Here is a 20,254-nt window from a genome sequence, read left to right on the forward strand (position 1 = left end):
GCTATGGCGGCACCACTCTAGGGGGCGACCTGCCGGCCCGCTAGAGTTGCTAGGGTAAAAGTCTTCCGACTAATGTGCACGCACGGCGCATACACCTAACTGGAATGGATATGAGCAATCACTCGAAGAAGAAAGAAAGGTTGTACACCACATTGGAGATGGTGATTTTGTGGCAACCACAGCACTAGAGCCATGTCGGAGAAGAACAATGGAAGAAAGTGACAGGATATTAAAGGGGGTAAGGATCCATTTGATATTATTTCTCCCATAAACCACAACAAGCCATAGATCTGTAAGCATGCGAGAAAGGAATAGCACCGCTTGGATCGGTGAAGGGGCCCGGTTTATCAAAGTGGCTTTGTTATTCCTGGGCTGCTTCTTCACTGTTCCTGGTGCCTGAACGGTATTTATGGGAGCTCCTTATTTAAAACAAACTAGCCAGCCTACTGCGAGAGCAACGTCTGACCTGAGCGTCCCGGCCTCTCTTCTGACGTTTCCACAAGCATTTGAAACAGAAAGGTCTTCACTGACAGCAGTGGAATCAGTGCAAACATAAATGTAGTATGTTCAGGTAGGATTTTATTACACTGGTTGCATCTCAGACTGAAAACTCTTTGGGGTAAGGTCTTTGTAATGGTTTCTGCACAATATGTACAGACGATGGCAGCACTAAGCAAATACATATCAGTAATTTTGTTTACACTTGTAATTATTTTTTCTGGAGAAAGGCCAATAACTGTACCCAGCACCATGAGGAAGATGATTCCCAGTACCATTTAACCTCCATTTTACAGATGGGGAAACTGAGGCAGTCTGGCTAAGTCACTGGCTCGCAGACAGAGTCAGTGCCACTGGTTCACAGTCCTGTGCTCGGATCACAACTCTCTTTCAAGAAACAAATGAGTAGCTCATTTGGTCTGATTCCTCTACTTCACTGATGTGTGGCTTTTCACCTCCAGTTTCACATGCACCTTTCTATGCACATCAAAAAGAGAGAAATGCTGTTAGGCAAAGCCTTTGGCACTCAGATGGACAGGATGGGTACCCCCAAGGAAGCCATCTATATCCTCATTGTGAAAAACATTCAGAAGAGAGAACCCTAAATTCATTAGAGGTCTGATCTCCCTTGCACTGAAACCAAGGAGAGATTTTGCCACTGACTCCAGTGGGAGAAGGACCAGAATCTACGGGTATGTCTATTTCTCAAGGGAGGTGGTGGGAGGACCCACATCCACCTTGGTCTGCAGACTCAGGCTTATGGGGCTCATGCTACAGGTCCAAAGAGAATAGTGTAGAAAGCCCCACAAGGGCTGGAGCTCAGGTTCTGAAACATGAAGAGCGTTTTGGAGCCTGGGCTCCAGTGGGAACGTACACACAGCTATTTTTAGTCCGGTAGCACAAACCTCATGAGCCCCAGCCCGCTGACCCGGCCTCAGAGACTGGTGGCTGTGGGTTTTGTTTTGTAGGGTAGATGTACCCTAAGGGATCATTTGAAAAGTCATTGGGCCAAATTTTGCTCTCAGTTACTCTGGCATAATTCCACGGTAGCCCCATTAGCAGCAACGGAGCCACTCCAGATTTACACTAGCGTAACAAGGTAGAACCCTGCCTGCTTATTATTTTATTAGGACAAATATAACTTTTTTAGTTTTCATATTCCATCTGCTACAACCCAGGACAAAACACCTGGTACGAGAATAAGATTCCAGGGTACTGGTTTTAGGCACCCTGGGCTTAACCCAAAACCTGCTAAAGTCAACAGTAAGACTCCCACCAAATTCCATAGGTTTGGGATCAGCTAACCTCTTAAAGGAGGAACATTTTAGATGAGCTACTCTGGAGTCCTTAAATACATCACTTGGTCCATTTGCCAAGACAAGCTCCTCTAACCCTCTCCTGGGTCAAAACACAACTGGCCACTCTTGATTAATTTTGTCTTTAATTAGGAAAATTTCTGTAGGGGCTGGGAGTGCTACCTTAGCCTGGGCTTTAATATGATGTTAGCAAAACCAAACTCCCAAGACTCATTATTAAAAATGCCATTTCCTGCATTAACATTGATGAGATCTAGCCCCAAGCATGAGGGAAAGAGTAGAAAGAACACTTCAAAGTTCTCCTGATTTGGGAGGCTTAATGGCAAGAGGCAGCAGGACGGTGAGAGCAGTCAGTTCTGCTAATCCACTGGAAAGAAACAGAGAGGAATCAACACAACATGGTAGTGCTTTAGTTCTGCACCACTGATCAGCCAGTCCACAAAGGAAACTGGCAGCTCGGCTCTCCAAAAGTATCCAATTGTTTTTCACCCAGATGACGCTAGGGAAACCAAGTTCTGCTGCTGCTATGATTAACAGCAGAGCTGAGTGTGACCAAACAGAAGCGGTGGCTCGACACAGCAAAGGCAGTGACTGGGGATTGTCTGCGTACGTGGAAGATGTGAAGGGGACAGGGGACGTGGTACAGAGCTGGAACATGCGCTCTGCTGCCTTGGGAGAGGCGCTTCTGCCCCTCACCTACCACATCCAGACACGGTTCAGAGGGGAAACGGCACAGCACATGTCCTATTTGCTGATGGCCTCAGGGCCAGACTGAGACATGCCTGGGGCCCCATTTCTGGGCAGGACTAACGACTGGGGCCCTGCCACCTCCCTGCCACTCACCAGGCAAGAAGGCCCACTGCCCCCAGTATGTTGGGGTGGCAGTGCTGGGGGGGCTGCAACAGGGCAGGCACGCCCCTTCCTGCCTCAGTTTCTCTTATCTCAGGGCCCTTTGAGAAGTCCACACAGTCCGAACACGTGTAAGATGATTCCCCTGTTGGGGTTCCACTTTATTAAAGCCAACTAAACATGACAAAGTCTGACCCCTTGGGCTGATGGGATGCCCAGCCCTCCTCCTTGAGACCTGGGGTCTTTGGGAGCTCCTCTCCCTTAGAAGAGCTTCTCTGTCTGAGGACCTCCCTGAAACTGAGCCCTGATGGCTTTTTAGCTGGCCCAGGTGCTTGTTATTTAATTAACTACTCAGAGGGGCTTATTTCTCTTTCATTAGCTCAGCATAGGCAGCTTGGGCCTGGACTCCACTTGACTACCAGTGACTCCAGCTCCTCTCCCACTCCCTCAGAAGAGGGTTTTATACCACTTACAAAGCAATATAAGGTAAATTGGAAAAATTCCCCCTTCGGCTAGAATATGAGCGTCCGCGAGGGAAGGTATTCCTGTATAGCTATAGCAGTATAATTACACCAGTATAATTCTGCCAGTAAGTTCCTTTATTCAGCACCTGTTAAGTTTTACTGGAGAGAGAAAGTGAATCTTTCATTCTACCTAGTAGGCCATGCTGGAGCCACCACACTAAAGCATAGGAGCATCCAGGCCAGATAAGATAATTGATCGGTCTACTTTATCTGCTTCTGGCAAAGATCAATGCTTCAGAGGACGGCAGAAATCCCAAGCTCTTTGTAGGCTGCTATCCTGGGGCTGGAGAGGAGTGTACTTTCATAGCACTGCACCTATCAGTTTGTGCTGTGAACCCCTTCTGCACTCTACCGATGCACATGTGCTCCAGGGGAATGAAGGGCGACAGCTTCATTTCACCCAGCCTGAGCCGGTTCATTCTACTCCTCTCTGAGCTGACTGCCTGGAAACCTTTGTCAACCTGTGTCGCTCTCCAACAGCAGTTACTATCCTGCCCAAACACAAGCAGGTGCAGATGGCTCAGGAGGATCCGCAGAGCCTTTTGCCTCTGGACACTGGGCTAAATCAGGAGAGACTGAACATAGTCACCATCTAATGGCTGATCAGTGGGAAGGGCTAATGAGCTGGTGGGATGGATGGGATGCCGCAGCCTAGGTCTCAGCAGACAGGTGCTACATCACAACCGATCCTTCTACTGGCAGCCTCAGCAGAGGGCTCAAGGATGGAATAGCCCAGAGTTTCTCAACTACCAGTCCATGGATTGATGCCAGCCCGAGAGCTTCCTGACGCAGTTTACGAAGGCAGCAAGCCAGTCCTTGGTATCAGAAAGGCTGAGAAACACTGGAAGAAACCACAGAGGTTTGAACGCCCCTCTCATCCCTAGCCGCACAGCCCTCAACTTCATCTACATCTCTTCGGCGTGGAAGAGAGAAGGATACAGGGTCTCAGACAACAGAAGCCAGGCTCTCCCATTTGGAAAAGCAGACATCTCTTATCAGTGAAAGATCCCACTCATCTGCCTCTGAGAGCGAGCTCTTCTGCCTGTTATAAATGCAGTGCGCGCATGCACACGTACAGAGCAGCCACGCCCCGTCTGGCCTCTCTCACAGTCCTGTAATCAATCATTATTAGCAATGATTGCAGGGGGCGGGCTGAGATGAGCAGTGCTTTGCCTTGCACACACTAATAACCCCTTTTGGGAGGTGGGGCAGTATCATTATCCCCTAGCTACAAATGAGGAAACTGAGGCACGGAGCTTGGGGAAAGGATTTGAGTCACACACTGAGCGAATGGCAGAAACCAAGAGCTCCCAGTTCTATGTGGTAATCACTAGGAAACACGCACTGCTGTAGACCATACCGTGCAAGGTAAAGGAATGGAGTCCCCATCACACTCCTTTCCTTCACAGGTCACACTGACCCCAGTCCACAACAGTCCAGAGCAGGACTGGCCTGCAACAAAACCCCTTTCCTTTACTACAGGCACAGGTCAGCCAAATCCCACCACAGCCCAGCTGGGCCAGTCTCTGGATTTAGCCCTAAAACCCTGGAAAATGCAGAAATCCAGCTCAGCTGCTGTGTACACTGAGTGGATGTTTTCAGAGAACTATCCACAATGACAAGATCTCTTTCTTGAGTGGTAACAGTTAATTTAGACTTCATCATTTTATATGTATAATTGGAATTATGTTTTCCAGTGTGCATTACTTTGCATTTATCAACACTGAATTTCATCTGCCATTTTGTTGCCCAGTCACCCTGTTTCAAGAGATCCTTTTGTAGCTCTTCGCAGTCTGCCTGGGACATAACTATCTTCAGTAGTTTTGTATCATCTGCAAATTTTGCTACCTCACTGTTTTTCCCTTTTTCCAGATCATTTATGAATATGTTGATAGGACTGATCCCAGAACAGACCCCTGGTGAACACTACTACTTACCTTTCTCCATTCCGAAAACTGACCATCTATACCTACCCTTTGTTTCCTATCTTTTAACCAGTTACCAATCCATGAGAGTATCTTCCCTCTTATCCTGTGGCAGTTTACTTTGTGTAAGAGCCTTTGGGAGGGACCCTGCCAAAGGCTTTCTGAAAATCTAAGTACACTATATCCACTGGATCCCTTTGGTCCACATGCTCGTTGACCCCCCCTCAAAGAAGTCTTGTAGATTGGTGAGGCATGATTTCCTTTTACTAAAACCATGTTGACTCTTCCTCAACAAATTATGCTCATCTATATGTCTGACAATATTGTTCTTTATTATAGTTTCAACCAGTTTCCCCGGTACTGAAGTCAGGCTTACAAGGGTGTAATTGCCAGGATCACCTCTGGACCCCTTTTTAAAAATTGGCATCACATTAGCTATCCTCCAATCATCAGGTACAGAAGTTGATTTAAATGATAGGTTACAGACTACAATTAGTAGTTCTGCAATTTCACATTTCAGTTCCTTCAGAACTCTTGGGTGAATACCAATGGGACGCCTCAGCCCCACTGCACCCGACTCACTGCCAGTACTTTCGAGACAGGAAAACGCAGGGAAGACATTAATGACTGACCTCTCCCTCTGGCCCAGGTGTAGGAGCGGTTTGTCCCAACACCCTTCACTTCTTGCACATCTGGCTCGGCTTGTCGAGGCCGCAGACGCAGCTCATTGGTTTTGGTGGTTTTCAAAGGCATGATGTACTTAGGCAGCCCTTTGTAGAACCATGCGCCGGACCTCTTCCAAACCTGTTCGGAGACAGAGACGTGTTTACCCATAGGCCAGTGCTTGTTCCTAGCAGGAGCATGTGGGCCCAGAGACTGCCCCATTGACTGTGCTAGGCCAGCATGCTTTGGCTGGCTAGCCCCCACCCAACTAAGACCTGCAGTGACAGAGTAACACCAGTTCTCTGGAGCAAGTTATTGTGTGAACATCAGGACATCCCTGTGGGGATAACACTTATCACTGCTAGAGCGACATTCCTCTCCCCAGGCCCTCTTCTGAAGCTCCATCTCTCTCCTCCTAAGACAAACACAAAAGGAAGGAGAGTTCAAAAGGCTCCTCTGGAGCAGACCCAGCATGCTTTGCAAAGATCACCGGTCAGACCCACTGCAAGGATCCGGTGATCCCCGGGGCGCTCTCTGCAATGGACAACCTCCCCCATGTGGCAGCAACAGATTATCAGAGATTTCAATAAACCGGATAAATTCAAATTAGAAATAGGGCACAACTTTATAACAGCAAGGTCAGGTTAGCTGATTGGCTAGTGCAATCAGCTAGCAGGGGAAGCAGTAGATTCTCTCTCGTGAGGCTTCAGATCATGGTGGGATGCCTTCCTGGGACATGTGGTTTATTCAAGTAACTCCAGAATTAACAGGATGAAATCCTATGCCCAAAATTTATACCCCTGAGCTCTCTTCCCACCAGGCCAGGAGTAGGACAAACTGCTACCTTTCAGGTGGGGCCAACTTTATTTCCAATGAACCTCCCGTCCCTTCGCCCCATCTCCACTTGTGCTTCCCTGCGGCTAAGCATAACACATGGAAGCCCCTACCAGCCCTTAGTCTGGGATATCCCCTAGCTGTACACATGCTCTCACTAGATAGTCTACCTGGTCCCTTGTGGCCTTAAAAATCTATGATAAGACACAAATCTCCTGCAGCAAACAGATCTGAAAGAGCACGCTCAGCTCAAACGAGCAAGTTCCATCAACTTCCAACACAGCTACTTGTGCGCTTAAAGTTGTAAATGGGCCAAAGAGTGTTGCTGCATCAGGACCGCTTTGCTTTTGAGAGTTCTAACGGGCAATGCTAAACTAAACCCAAAATAAAATGGATGTGACCTACCCCGCTTTGCCTTGGGGATTAGGAAATAAAGGGAGTAGAATTCCCTGCCCCATAGCTCCTGAGGAATCTCCTTTACTGCTCCCATGGGGACGAGTGCCTGCACCTCCTGGATAAGGAGATGCTCGTGAAAAGGGTCCCTGAAGGGGGACGGGGAAAGTGGCGTGGAATGGAAGGGAGGAGCGGAATTGGAGAGAATGTCCCACTTCTACTGTGTGAAGAACCCAGCGGTCCGAGGTTATTTGGGATCAAGCACGGTAGAAGTGGACTTGACAATTCATAAAACAAGGGGAAAGGATCTGGTGTCGTGGCAGGTGCACCAACCTCGGCCTTGCCCAGACAGGGGATTGGAAGAACTACAACTAAACTAAACTAAACTACTCTATGAAAAGAATACTTGTTCAGCAAGTGATCACCATTCCAATGGCCGTCACTGGCGGTACGAAGGAACTGAGGAGGGGCCACGCTGGCAGGGGCATATATTCAGCACCATGAAGGCGCTACTGCAAGGGGTTCCACATCCGACCCAACCCAACGGGCGCTGCTAAGGGAAAACTTTTCAACGACTGTGTACACAGTGTGCGCACACCTAAATGAAATCGGTATGAGCAATCACTCGAAGAAGAACTTGAAAATACAAGCACAAAAAGCTCAGCCAACTCAAACGTGCAGCAGGCATGGAAAGGGCAGTAACTTGTAATCTCTCTCTAATTTAGTTTTTAATAATAACACTGCAATGAAGCAACCATGTTAAACATATTTAATATAAAGCGTGGGGATGCAGAGGAGGTGAGCAGCAGCGAAGAAGAATAAATACTGGAAAATGTAATTTCATTTGAGCCTCCCAGCACACAGAATAATGAACTAATAAGACACAGTGTCCAAGAATAAGTGAATATATTACAACAGATCAAATCCTTAAATATTTCATGCAGAATGTGAATCTTGCAGCTCTGCTTGGGGCTGGTGCAGCTGACGGAGGAAACAGCCGCACTTGGTGGTTCTTACTGAACTTTTCACCCGGTGTCCTCAAAGCACTTTGGAAGTGTGGGTCTCAGTACAAACACAGGTGCAATAGTGGGCACACTTAATTGCACCAGGGATTCTGCAGCTTGCATTTTTATAGCAGGGCATAATCAAACAGTGCTTGAAATGCTCGATGATGATAACAGCATTTAGCATTGCTAGAGAACTTTTTGCACTCAGGGAAGAATCATCATCGTCCCTGTTTCACAGATGAGGAGACTGAGGCACTGAGAAGTTAAGTGATTTACCTACAATCTGACAGTTGGTTAGAGGCAGAGTGGGGAACAAAGCCCAAGTTTATCAATTCACAGTCCAGTGCCCTCTGCGCTGGTCTATGCTGCCTGTCAGGCTCAGCACTGGGGTTCTGCTATACCAGCTCAGCCCCGGTGTAGTGCTGGTTCTTTTTAGTAAGTCAGTTGCTCTGGCCTCTAACATGCTTGAACGTGAAAATGTTTTAGGGCTGAACATGAACCACGAGATCAAACAGTCACCAGTGACTGGCCCGGAAACCCCTTTCCGCAGCGTGACAGATCCTGGGTTGAGTTGTGAGCTGAGCCACTGTGCACCTCCATAAGAAGAGGTGGTTTCTGAGAGGGCAGGGGCTGAAGAACTACGGTTCCCAACTCCTTCCCCAGTGTAGCAACAGAAACAATAGCAATTAAGCAGTTATGCTCCAGACAGCCAAATCTCCGACATCTCCCCCCACTTGTTAGCTGATAAAGAACACGTTTGTCATTTCACATTGCTCCTACAACATTGTCTCTGCTGATAAACGTCAGAGGGAGTGGAGACTTTTCGAGGGAGCCAGTACTGAGGACACACTCTCCTGCTGACTTAGTGCTGTGCACACCGGGGCTTAGGCTGATAGAACTCTGTTGCTCAAGGGTGTGGATTTTTCACACCCCTAAGGGACACAGTTATACCGATGCAAGGCTGTGGTCAGGAGTGGCGCCAGGGTTTTTGGTGCCCTAGGCGGGGGTCCTTCCGCTGCTCCCGGTCTTCGGGGCACTTCGGCGGGTCCCGGAGCGAGTGAAGGACCCGCCGCCGAATTGCCGCCGAGGGTGGCAAAATGCCGCCCCCACAAATCCTAGCACCTAGGCGACTCCCTAGGTCGCCTAAATGGAAGCGCCGGCCCTGGCTGTGGTGTAGACCTGGCCTCAGACACTGGCCCAAAGTTAGAGTGGATAAAGTTTCACCCAGCGGAAGCTGAATCTGTGGAAAGTCTCCCCACCTGGCTGCAAAATAGCAGCACTGCTGCTGAAGTCCAGCCTATGAAGCATGTGCCCCTCACCTGTATTAGGGGTTGTAATCTAACATAAAGCAACAGCCTACAGCCTCCTTCCATAGTGCGTCTACACTACAGCTGCAGGCATACCCACATAGCTAGCTTTAATCTAGCTAGCGAGTCCACCAGGAGCAGCAAAGCCACGGCAGAAGGGGATTCAGGAGAAGCCAGGGACCTTGGGTAATTAATCTGGTGGCTAGCCCACACTCCCATCTGTGCGGAAGAGGTCACTGCTATTGTTATTCAAGTAAGCTAGATCAAAGCTAGCTTGGTTATGTCTACACATGCTGCGATCCCACCTCTGACTGCAGTGTGGGCATAGCCTAAACTCTCATGATTTTAGCGTGAGTTTCATCTGATGTTTAAATTAAAGCCTGAACTCCTGGAGTCAGATGATTATGCAACAATCCCAGCTTTCTTTCTTTCATTTTTAAAAAGAAGTTTCTAGTTCTTATAGCTATAAAAAACAAGTATGAAAATGGAACCTGAGCTCACTCTAGGGTGCCTCCTACAGGCTCAGAGGGCAAATATACAGAACCCCAAGTTTCTTTTAAATAAAAACCCCTGATGGTTTCTGAGCCAATCTCATGATTTTTGAACAGTTGGGGTTGATGATACAGAGTGTTTCCATATATCTGTTGTGGGGGACAGAAGCACTCTGCTTTTCTCTTTGTTCATTCAGCTCTGACTACGCCATGTCACTATAAAATACCCAACACCAAGGAGAGCCAACACCTTCAGGGAAGGTACAATCCCAAGTGCCCCCACTGAAGTACACACTGAAAGGATCATAGTAAGTAAAGGTGGATCTACACATAAGTTTTTGTCCTGTTATAATTAGACTGGCTTAGAAACTGATACAGTTGAATAGATACGACCCACCTAGTGTGGATTACACCAGTATAAAAGCACTTACACACACACACAAAAACTAGTTATAGCAGTACAAAAACCTGTGTTTAGACCAGTCACAACACAGAATGAAGGCAAGAGAGTTTACCCACTATTAATTCAATACACTCAGCTGGGTTACTGACAGGCACAATGTCTGAAATAGTCTATGCTTTATATTCTTTTCGAGCCAAGACACATGACGTTTAGCTCTAGTGGCCATGAATCAAACTCATGGACACAGCAAATAGGCCAGCAGTGCAATCAATGAAGATGAAAGAGCAGGACTCTTGATTAATTTAAAAAAAAATACACCTACAGTGATGCTTCAAAAAGAAAAGCTATCATATAATCCTTCAGTTTAGGTCTTTTAACTAAGCTTTATGCTCTTCAAGGAAAGCAATGTTTACTCTTGCTGGTTACACAAACATCTGGGGTAAACTCCTGGCCCCACTGACGTCGATGAGAGTTTCAGTGGGATCCAGATTTCACCATAGAACTGCTTATCAGGAGAGATGGATAGCAAAACCGTCCAATACATAATAGCACCTACCTCTTACATAGCATTTTTTATCCACAGCTCTCAAAGCACTTTACAAAGGAGGGTAAATCTCATCACTATTGTAAAGCTAAGGAAACAGAGGCACAGAGATAGGATGGGACTTCCCAAGGTCACCCAGCCAGCAGGAACAGAACCCAGGCTGCCTGCCTCCAGTCCAGTTCACTATCCTCTAGGCTGCTCTATCTCCCTTCCCCTGAGCTCTCAGACTTTGTTTGTGGGCCACAGTATTGTAAGTGAAATGGCTTTGTGTTTCTGTGGGCAGATGCACTAAGGATGAAGTTGATGTTGAACAATAACATCGGCCCTATCTGGGCTCGGGTAGATCTGCCTCGGGGGAGATTTTGTTCATCCTAAACAAATTAAAATATTGGATAGCAGATTCAGCTGTTCATTATGGAAAACGATTTAAACAGCCATATCTGCGATGAGCCCAGAACATTCATTGTGATTTTATAGCTGTGCTGCTGTTCCCACTGCAGTTGCATCAAGTCCTTGCTCACGTTAGAGGAGGAGAGTTGCAACTGGTGCTTGGAGACAAACATCTATTTTATCCAAGTCAATTTAGCCTACGTTGGGAAACTCGGAAGTGACTCGAGGCAGGGAAGCAATCCCAACCCAGCCAATTCAAGGGGGCTGGGGTGCTATACCTGGACCTGCAAAGGGCTGGAAGAAAGCAAGAAAAGAGGGGGGAGAAGGGTGTGATTGGGTCAGGCTGTGCCTGCAGAAGGGAAGCCATGGGTATGCTTAAGGTGTACCCAGCCTGGGCACATTACACAGAACTGTCCAGAGATGGAATGTGATTACCTAGACTGCTATGACAGCAGGATCATGTGGTGGGGATCCACTCAAAGCCACGGGCAATGACTCTCCACCCTAGTATCCCAAGGTCAGCACCACTCCCTTCCTCTGTTGGAACAGAACAACTGGCACTAGATTTCTATGGAGTGGGGAAGGGACAAAGAGGAATCCTTGGCACCTGGTCTCGGCAGCTGCTCCAACCAGGGAGCACAGAGTTGCTGGGGCAGCCAAGCTGCACCTTGCTGATGCAGCCTTCCAAAGGCCACCTACAGTACCCACCAGTGCCAGTACAGGGGTTTGTCAGGAGGTGAAGAGGAAGAGCCAGGCTTCCAGACTGGCCATCTCCTGTTAGAATGCACTGCCTGGTACAGCACAATCACCCTGGGGACAGGGAGGAGGGACCAAGCTGCACTAGAAGAGGGTGTGTCTGTACCTAACATTCTTCTACTCCAAGGAAGGCAGCAACACCTGCATTCTAATCCCAGCTCTTATGCAGATTCCTTTGCTGGCCTTAAGCATCTCTGGGCCTTCTGGCCTCAATTTCCTTATGCATAGAACAGAGATGGCAGTGGTTTCTTAATTAGCATCTGTGGTGCTCTCTGAAGATGCAAAGCCTTATGTAAATGCTAGCTCTTGTATTTACACTGCACTGGGATAAATTTGTTATTGATGCCCACGTGTGGGATGTGCCTATACACTCATTTCAATCCAACCTTACGGCCTCGCACCAGGATGACAAGCTACACAAGCAAGCGCTCTTAAGTTTCATTGTTTGCCTTCATCTGCTTTTCCATAACACACAGATTTCCAATTCCATTATTTACACCCAGCTGTCTTTACTCCTACCTTAGGCATTGAGGACAAAGCAAACTGAAGGGCAGCGAAACCGCCTGGCTGCCTTTGCTTACTGAATAGCAAAATCAATTGCGCCTCTGACCCGAGCACTTGCTACAATGCGGTGGCTGCTGGGCTTCAACTATTCTGTATTGCACCCTCCATCAGGCCTCCCCTTCTGTCGTGGGTCTGTGAGAGAGGATGTTATTTTAATTCTATACATTCACTCTCAGCCCCCAAAATAGCATCTTGCTATTGGGGAACTCTTTGAAATACAAACAGGTGCATGGCACTTGAATTGGATCCAGAGTCACCCAAAATAAACGCTCCCCTGGCAGCGGGATATTTTGCCAAACACCATCGCGGGAAACGCACAACCTTCAGCTTTGGCCATTTATAACGAGCCTGGGAGGAGGTGAAATATGTTCCTCCAGAGCAGCAAACTTCTGCCTATGTGTGGTTTATTGACATAAACCAAGAAATGTAGGCAGCCTTGAAAACGTCATGTAGCAAAGGGAGGTAAAAAAAACAGAGGGGGGTGATGAAGGCATAATGGAGCTTTTGTTAGGTTCCTGATGGCGTTTCATTCTCTCTGGGACTGAATGGTTGGGGTTTTTTTTAATTATTTCCCTCTGCCCCCACTTAAGTTGTTTTCGTTATCGCTACGAATGTGGCTGTGTCAATTCAGATGTAAATGTCCATGAATGCTTCCAAGAGGATTTTAATTATGATGATAGCATCAGTAATTATTGATATATAAATATATATAGATATAAAGTAAGTGGTAATTCAGGAAGGCGCTTGGTAGAACCTGGCAGGATCAGTCAAAGCCAGCCAAACTACAGCGCAAATGGGTCATGCAGGGACTCCGAAAAATAACAGGAAGGAAGGCTGTTCGCCCACCAGGATGGGCATGGAAAGGCACATGGCAAGTTGAGGCAGCCTCTCCCCCACACATCAAGATGGGTATTTCATGCCAGTTGATAGACAGACCCGGCCCTGCCCCGGGTGGGAAATCATGAGACCCACAGAACTGTGGGTACAAGGAATCACAAGGCAAAGATTTTCATTCTTACACCAAACTGTCTTCCAGCAATGGAGAACGGCCTCCAGACTGCAGGCAACTCAAGTTGTCACAGCTCAGGCTTCTGGGAACCACACTTACTGCCAAAAATGCCCTGATTAGAGCCCTCAAGACCTGGGCCATATTCCACTGATAGCCGTCGCAACAAGTTCCATTAGTTCCTCTGCCAGTGTACCAGCTGTGCATCTGCACTACCCCGGCATCACTGAGAGCGGCTTACTGCTTTACCAACATCTGCCAGGTTAGCAATTGGCCTTGTTACAATCTCCTTGCTGACATCAGTCGGCATGGAAGAGAGAGAGCTGCTCTATCATACCAGGCGAGGGAGACAGCTAGATTACATGCTCATTTGGGGAGAAGAATTTGCTAGAGTGGATCAGTCTACGGGCATGTCCCGTCCAGTCTCCCGTGTGGGGACTCCTCAGAAGCAGGTTAGATGTAACTCTGGCTAATGCTCCTTGCCAGTTCTGTGATGCTGCACATGGTGCAGGGGTGGAGGGTAAGACTTGCTTCCGGATCCCCACAGTGATGAGCTTGGCCTCTGGAGTATGAGATTGGATTGTCTTTATCTGAGCCTGCACTGCTACAGATGGCACTGTGGGCTGTACACATCATCCAGGTCCCACTTTAAATCCATCTGTAGCCTTGGATGCATCTGTTAGGAAAACCTGCCCAGAAAGAAGAGTGCCTTTATCACAAGTGCTAAGCTACAGTAAACAACACCAGGAAGGGGGGCAGTGGCACCGCTGGGGCTGCTTGTCTGTCACCCAGAGAACAGTCCAAGCCTAATGCAGATCAGATCAACCGCATTTCACAGCCAGGGACACAACCCCTCTCTGTATACTGCAGGGTGGGAACAGGGATTTCACAGCTGATCTTTTATCAGCAACTGTATCCAGGCTCCATCAGTTTACCTGCCCATGCAGCAGCACTTTCACTCATGGGTGGGTGCGTGCATGCATGTTATTTCTGCATACAACACTTAGTAAAAATAAGCACTGCTGAACATGGTGTTTTGCTTCTGGATGGCTGGGGCACCAGTGCACCAGCCGCAGGCAGAATCCATTAATCACTGCAGCTCTCCAGAAATAAGACACTGGTCAGAGGAACTTATTCCTTATTGCTATTCAAAGCAGCCTGCTGAGCAGAGGCTTCAAGGAAACAGAGCAATGAGGACTCTGAACAACTGTGTCTGAGATTTCCAAATGGGCCATGGGGAGTCGAGCACTTAGCTCCCATTAATAGTCAATGTAAATACCAGCCTTTGTTATTTGGGCCTTGTTTTTGGCCCAGGCCCATTGGGGAGTTAACTGCAGTCGTGGCAGCACAGATACCATCTCGCCTGCACTGTGAATGGCTCCAGAGTGCTAAGGAAGGAAGGGAGATAGTGAGACAGAACAGGTACCACTGCAGCACTACCCAGCCTCCTCAGCGCAGCAGGGGGATGCTCTCTAGGACGAATCAGCAGAGTTAGAGACAGAATGAACCTGTTTTGCTTCTCTATTCCAGCAGCCAGCCAGAGTAGGCTCGTTCTGATAGAACGGGGATGTTTTCCAGGCAGCCAGGGGAGCCTAAGCTTCTTAGTTCACATTATTTGACTTGAGGTAAACTGTCTTCCGAGTGTGATTCCAGTAATGCCCAGGACCAAGTGACTTACTGTGGGGTGACCCAACAAGTCAGCAGCAGGACGGGGAACAGAACCGGGGCACCGACTCCCAGTCTGCTGCTGTCCCTCCCAGATATCCCGACCCACAAAGTGTCCTCCTCCCCAGCCTCCATGCCCACCTGCTTCTGCGAGGGCATTCCCAGTGGCTCACCCTATCACCTGGCTGCTAATTCAAGGGCAGGTATCCAGTACTAGCACTTGGTGAGGCAAACCATCGTGGGTGCACATGAGCCCCAGTACGACTTCTCACGGCTCTGAGGCAGACTCAAAGTGCAAAGCTGCACAGTCAAAATTGCGCTCCTGCTCTGAGCAAGCAGCGCTGCACCACTGCCAGAATACCGTGCCCACCACTGGGCCACGAGAGCAATTCTCCCTTGTATTACTATGGCATGTCTGGGACCAGGTGATGGTTTACAGAAAATTATTTGCCTGCGCTACGCCACAGGTGTAGTGAGGACATGCACGCAAGAAGGCACCGCTGGCTTTCTGGATGGATAATTTGGACACTTCCATGTATTACCTTGGAAGCAATCAGCAGCAGAGAGCAAAGCTTCCATTTCCATTAACTTCTCAGTGCCTGCTGCTCAGTTACAGCAAAAAGCCTTCTATGGAACCCATCTCTGTGCACTGGCAACCATCCATCTGGAATACAGTTTTGGACCCATTGCTAATTCCATAGCTCTGGCCTTCAAACACCATGGGTGCATGAAAGGTCATGTTAATACTCTTATTCCAGAGCCACTGTTCATAGGCGGATCAAAAGCAGGGCTGAATGTGCAGCCCCCTGGGTCTCCTTCACCCACAGAATCCTAAGGATTTACAGACCTGCCTTGGTGAACCATGACACAGGCAACAGGTGTGAAAGCTCCAGTGTTGTACATATAGGAAGCAATGCACTGCTGTGCCACATGCGTTAAATTAACACACCTCCACACCCCCAAAACAAACACTCAGCTGACAAACCACCACAAGCTGCTAATAAACAAAACTAAGCTTCAGGTCCTTCCTGGGCCAGCAACTTTTGTTTAAAAGCAACCAGTTTCCAAGCACATCAAGAAAGCTGTAGGATTCTCAATGGGCTGAGCAGGGAGTGAGGTGTGGTGCCAACGGAAGATGATGCTATGTTGGGCACTAGCCATTAGGAAAAGGAAGCAGCTTTAGAATGACCTGGAAGCAAAAACCTGCCTTCGTCACCCAAGCCCTCCAATCCCTCCCCATTCATTAGGCAGATGGCTAAGAACGCCCAGCAGCAGGCTTCCGTCCCAGCCTTGCTACTGATCCCTTTGGAAGGAATATTCGCTGGATCAGATTGGCACGGACATGGGGTGTGTGTGTATTCCCTTTCCTCTACAGAATGGGGCCCGGGTCATCTGCTGGGATCAACTAGGCATAGCCCACCTAATCGATTTCTTGCCATTGCAGGGACATTGGTGCCATCTCAGTGTCTCCTGTTCTCTGCCGGCAGCATACACAACAGTTTAGTCTCTTGAGGACATATGTCTGTAAAATGGGCTGACAGAACTTGCCCACATTGCCAGGCGGTGGGGGGTTGAGAGTGGACACTGATTGATGCTGGGAAAGCACTTGGCTGAAGGGATTGGCATAGAAGTACAGAGGCTCATTGTTTTCTCAAGGAAGCATTTTCCTTGAGGGCCATACTGCAGCCCACTCTGTATATCTTACGCTCCCAGACGTTCCACAAGGAATTTAAAACAAGGGCATTTTCCGTCACCACAAGCTGATAGACACTGTCCTCCCAGGCCCAGCAGCAGAGAGGCACATTGTCATAAGTAGATAGGTAAGGTAAGGGTTAATTTTCTTTTGCTGTAAAGGGTTACAAAGGGAACCAAACACCTGACCAGAGGACCAATCAGGAAATCGGATTTTCAAAAGTAAGGGTGGGAACCTCTGGAGGTTTTTGGCTTTGTTCTGTGTCTTTTTGTTTTCCTCGGCTGTGAGTAAACAAGCTTTCCTCCTAACTCCATCTTTCTTTCAAATATGTCTACTATCAAGTGTGAGTTACACAAGGAACAAAGTAATCGGCATGTGATGTGCTTTGATTTGTTTTACATGGGTTGTTGATTGCTGGACCTGGTTTAATTGGGTCTATCTTTTAAATCAGACTGTTTATTCATATTTTCTTATAAGCAGAGCCTGTAATTGATTCTTAATGCGTATTCATTGTTTGTATTTTCTTTTCTTTTATAATAAAGTTTTTTTTAAAACTTGTTGGAAGTTTCTTCTTTCCTAGTGAGCAAGGGGAGAGGAATTTCTGGTCCGATTCTGTAATCTGTGACAGGCTAAGGGAGGGCGGCGGAACAGTTACGGGGAAAGAAAGAGAGCGAGAATCAGCTCTGTTCCTGTCTTAAGGCTTGGTCTCTTTGGAGAGACCGGAGACGGCAGTTTCTTGGTAATTGTATGTAAAGAGATTGTACAATCCCTCAGCTTGAGCTCAATGAGGCGGAACAACGAGGAGAGAGGGAGAACGGAGGGCGATCATTCTTGCGGTAGAAAGACATCTGCATATCTTCTGAGTCTGGGGGTCTTTCCAGGGGAAGCTGGGGAGACCAGGGAGGGGGTCCCCCCAAGGAATTTGGGGAACCCAGGCTGATAGTAGCCTCAATACTATCTGGTGGCAGCGAAATAAGATCCAAGCTGGGTATGAGCTTGGGGAGGTTCACAGTAAGCACCCAGATTTTGTACGCTAAAGTCCAGATTTGGGACAGAGTTTACCACAGACATGCCATCACACCTCCCAATCCCACCTACATAAATAACTGACTGCTCAGAGAACAGAACTGGGGGTAAATGGTGTGCGTCTCTCGAGCTGCAGAACATACAAAAACGCCTTGGGAACAAAATGTTGCTGAACAAGCAATGACTGAAAGTCCCCTCCTCTGTGCAGATACACACAGCAATCATGGTGCATTTCTAAAAGGGAACAACAATGGTAAAAGAATTTATTTTCTCTGCAACCCACCACTCCAGCCTAATGCACTAACAGGCTTTTAATGGTGAGGCAGTGGAGGGAGAAAAGCAGGAAGGGGAACATTTAGAATGCCTGGAGTGGTCCTGCTGTCACTTAGAGCCACGACTGGACTTTATACAAGATCAAGGTGATTTACGCAGCGCCGGGGTCAGATTGCCATCAATAGGCTATGCGGTTGCTCCAAAGCTCAGACCCAAGTCAGGAAAGCATTTCCACTTTGGGGAAGTAGTTAAACGTGCTCAACTTGCCCTAGGATTTCCGGAATGCTGTAAGTTAAGCACGTGATTCAACACAGCCCGGTTTGAACCACAGGCTTTGCTCGTGCCAGCATTTTCCCACCACTGGGAACCAGGGTTGGAAGTTGAGACCAGCAGCCTCCAGCAAGGAATTCCTGGGGATTGGGAAGGAGGGAGCAAAGGTCCAAGCCTGCGGAAGTATGTCTGCTGGGGACACATCTCTTGAATGCCACAGAATGGTGTAATAATTACAGGCCACCCATCCTTGGGTCTGCTAACCTGGGGACTGAATGGGGAGTGGTCTGAGCACAGGACTGGAAGCCACAAGTTTTGATCGCAGTTCTGAGACCAACTCTCCAGGGCCTTCGGCAAGTCACCTAAGTCCCAATGCAGCAAACACTTAAGCATGAGGTTAAAGTTAAATATGTGCATAAATCCAGCTGACTCAGTGAGATAAGCACATGCTTAAGTGCATTGCTGAAGATGCCTTAAGTTCTTTGCCTGCTCCCAACTTGTCAAACAGGGGATCTACAGTTCCCTACCACACCGGGGGACTGTTGAGATTCACTGCTGTTTGCAAAGGGTTACACTAGCTCTCAGCTCCGTGATATCACAGCCCCCGAGCCACCTTCTACGACTGGCTCCAGCACTGCACATGCTAGGCACAACCCCAGCACTGCCAATTGCAGGAGCCTGCTTGCCACAGCACCACTCTTACTGCAGTCCCAATAAAGCAGTGAGGAAGGACTTATTTTCTGGGCATTAGATTTTCCCCTAATTCCTTTGCTTTTTGAGGCAGGGGAGGAATATCGCAAAATGGGTTTGTAGCCCAAGGCACTTTTCATCACTAGATCTCAAAGTGCTTTACAAAGGTCAGTATCATCGTCCCTATTTTACAGATGGGGAAACTGAGGCACAGAACAATGATGTGATTTGCCAGCAGCAGCACTGGGAATAGAACCTGGAGCTCCTGAGTCCCCCTCCAGTGCTCTTTGCTGCGTCACTATCTGTTCCGGCACTTTGTTGTCCAAGGTTGCCCAAGACAGTACTTTTCACTGGCGAGCAACATGAAAAGAAACCGAAGTCAGACTTCTGGGGGGGTGGAGGAGAGAGAGAGGAAGAGATAAGGCTATTTTACTGCTGGTCTAAGAAGAAAGGTTTCATCAGTTTTCATTAGACAGAGAAGCACTTTGGTTGGAACTGTGGTTTCAGCTACAGAAAAAGCTCCGAAGGTTATCGTCACCTGGCATGCTGGGCATACATAACACTTATTACTGGACATTTTAATGTTCTTTTCTGTCTAGTGATCACAGCTTTTATTATTTTTATATAAAGAATTTTTAAAAAGGCAATTAAACCGAGATGGGAAAAGATAATGCCCAAGAAAGAGAAAGTAAAGCCAGAGACCGGTATCAGTTCAGCTCCAGCCCCCAGCTCTCTGCAGAACACAAAGCATGCCTTGCCTTACGTTACAAACCTGCACCTGAGTCTAGGGTACAGAATATGTGGATGACTCACTAGCTTGAGAATTACCTCTCTGGAGATCACTAGAGGCTCATCACCCAGCACGGGCTTCCTGTTGTGAACCCAGAATTATACACACAAGACACCCACACACACTGAGCAGGAGCTAAATGTGAGCTTGTCAATTACAACCGCACAGAAACCACTTTTCCACTTCATATCTAGGTACACAAAATTTCGCAGCAGCCAAATGACTGCGAAAAGGGTTTTCTTGGGCCCAGTTAGTTCTGTAATTTGCCATACTGGGGCATTTTCGCCTATCGGACACAGCTCCATGTTTCAAAGTTTCCATCTACACTTTTTGAGATTAGTTGCTGAAGTTTAGGAGGCTCTGTTCTGATCTGTGCA

The 20,254-nt window shown here is 47.9% G+C and overlaps 1 protein-coding gene across 4 annotated transcripts in view; it reads right to left on the minus strand.

Moving 5' to 3' along the window:
* Positions 1-20,254, minus strand: part of RPH3AL (rabphilin 3A like (without C2 domains)) — a 90,452-nt gene that overhangs the window by 24,387 nt on the left and 45,811 nt on the right. For all 4 annotated transcript variants that reach the window (XM_075074031.1, XM_075074034.1, XM_075074030.1 and 1 more), the window contains one exon: positions 5,745-5,916. In XM_075074031.1, the coding sequence (XP_074930132.1) occupies positions 5,745-5,916 (172 nt within the window). The remainder of the gene's footprint in view (positions 1-5,744; positions 5,917-20,254) is intronic.

The sequence above is a fragment of the Chelonoidis abingdonii genome, chromosome 20 (genome assembly GCF_003597395.2).
Source record: "Chelonoidis abingdonii isolate Lonesome George chromosome 20, CheloAbing_2.0, whole genome shotgun sequence".
Taxonomy (NCBI): domain Eukaryota; kingdom Metazoa; phylum Chordata; order Testudines; family Testudinidae; genus Chelonoidis; species Chelonoidis abingdonii.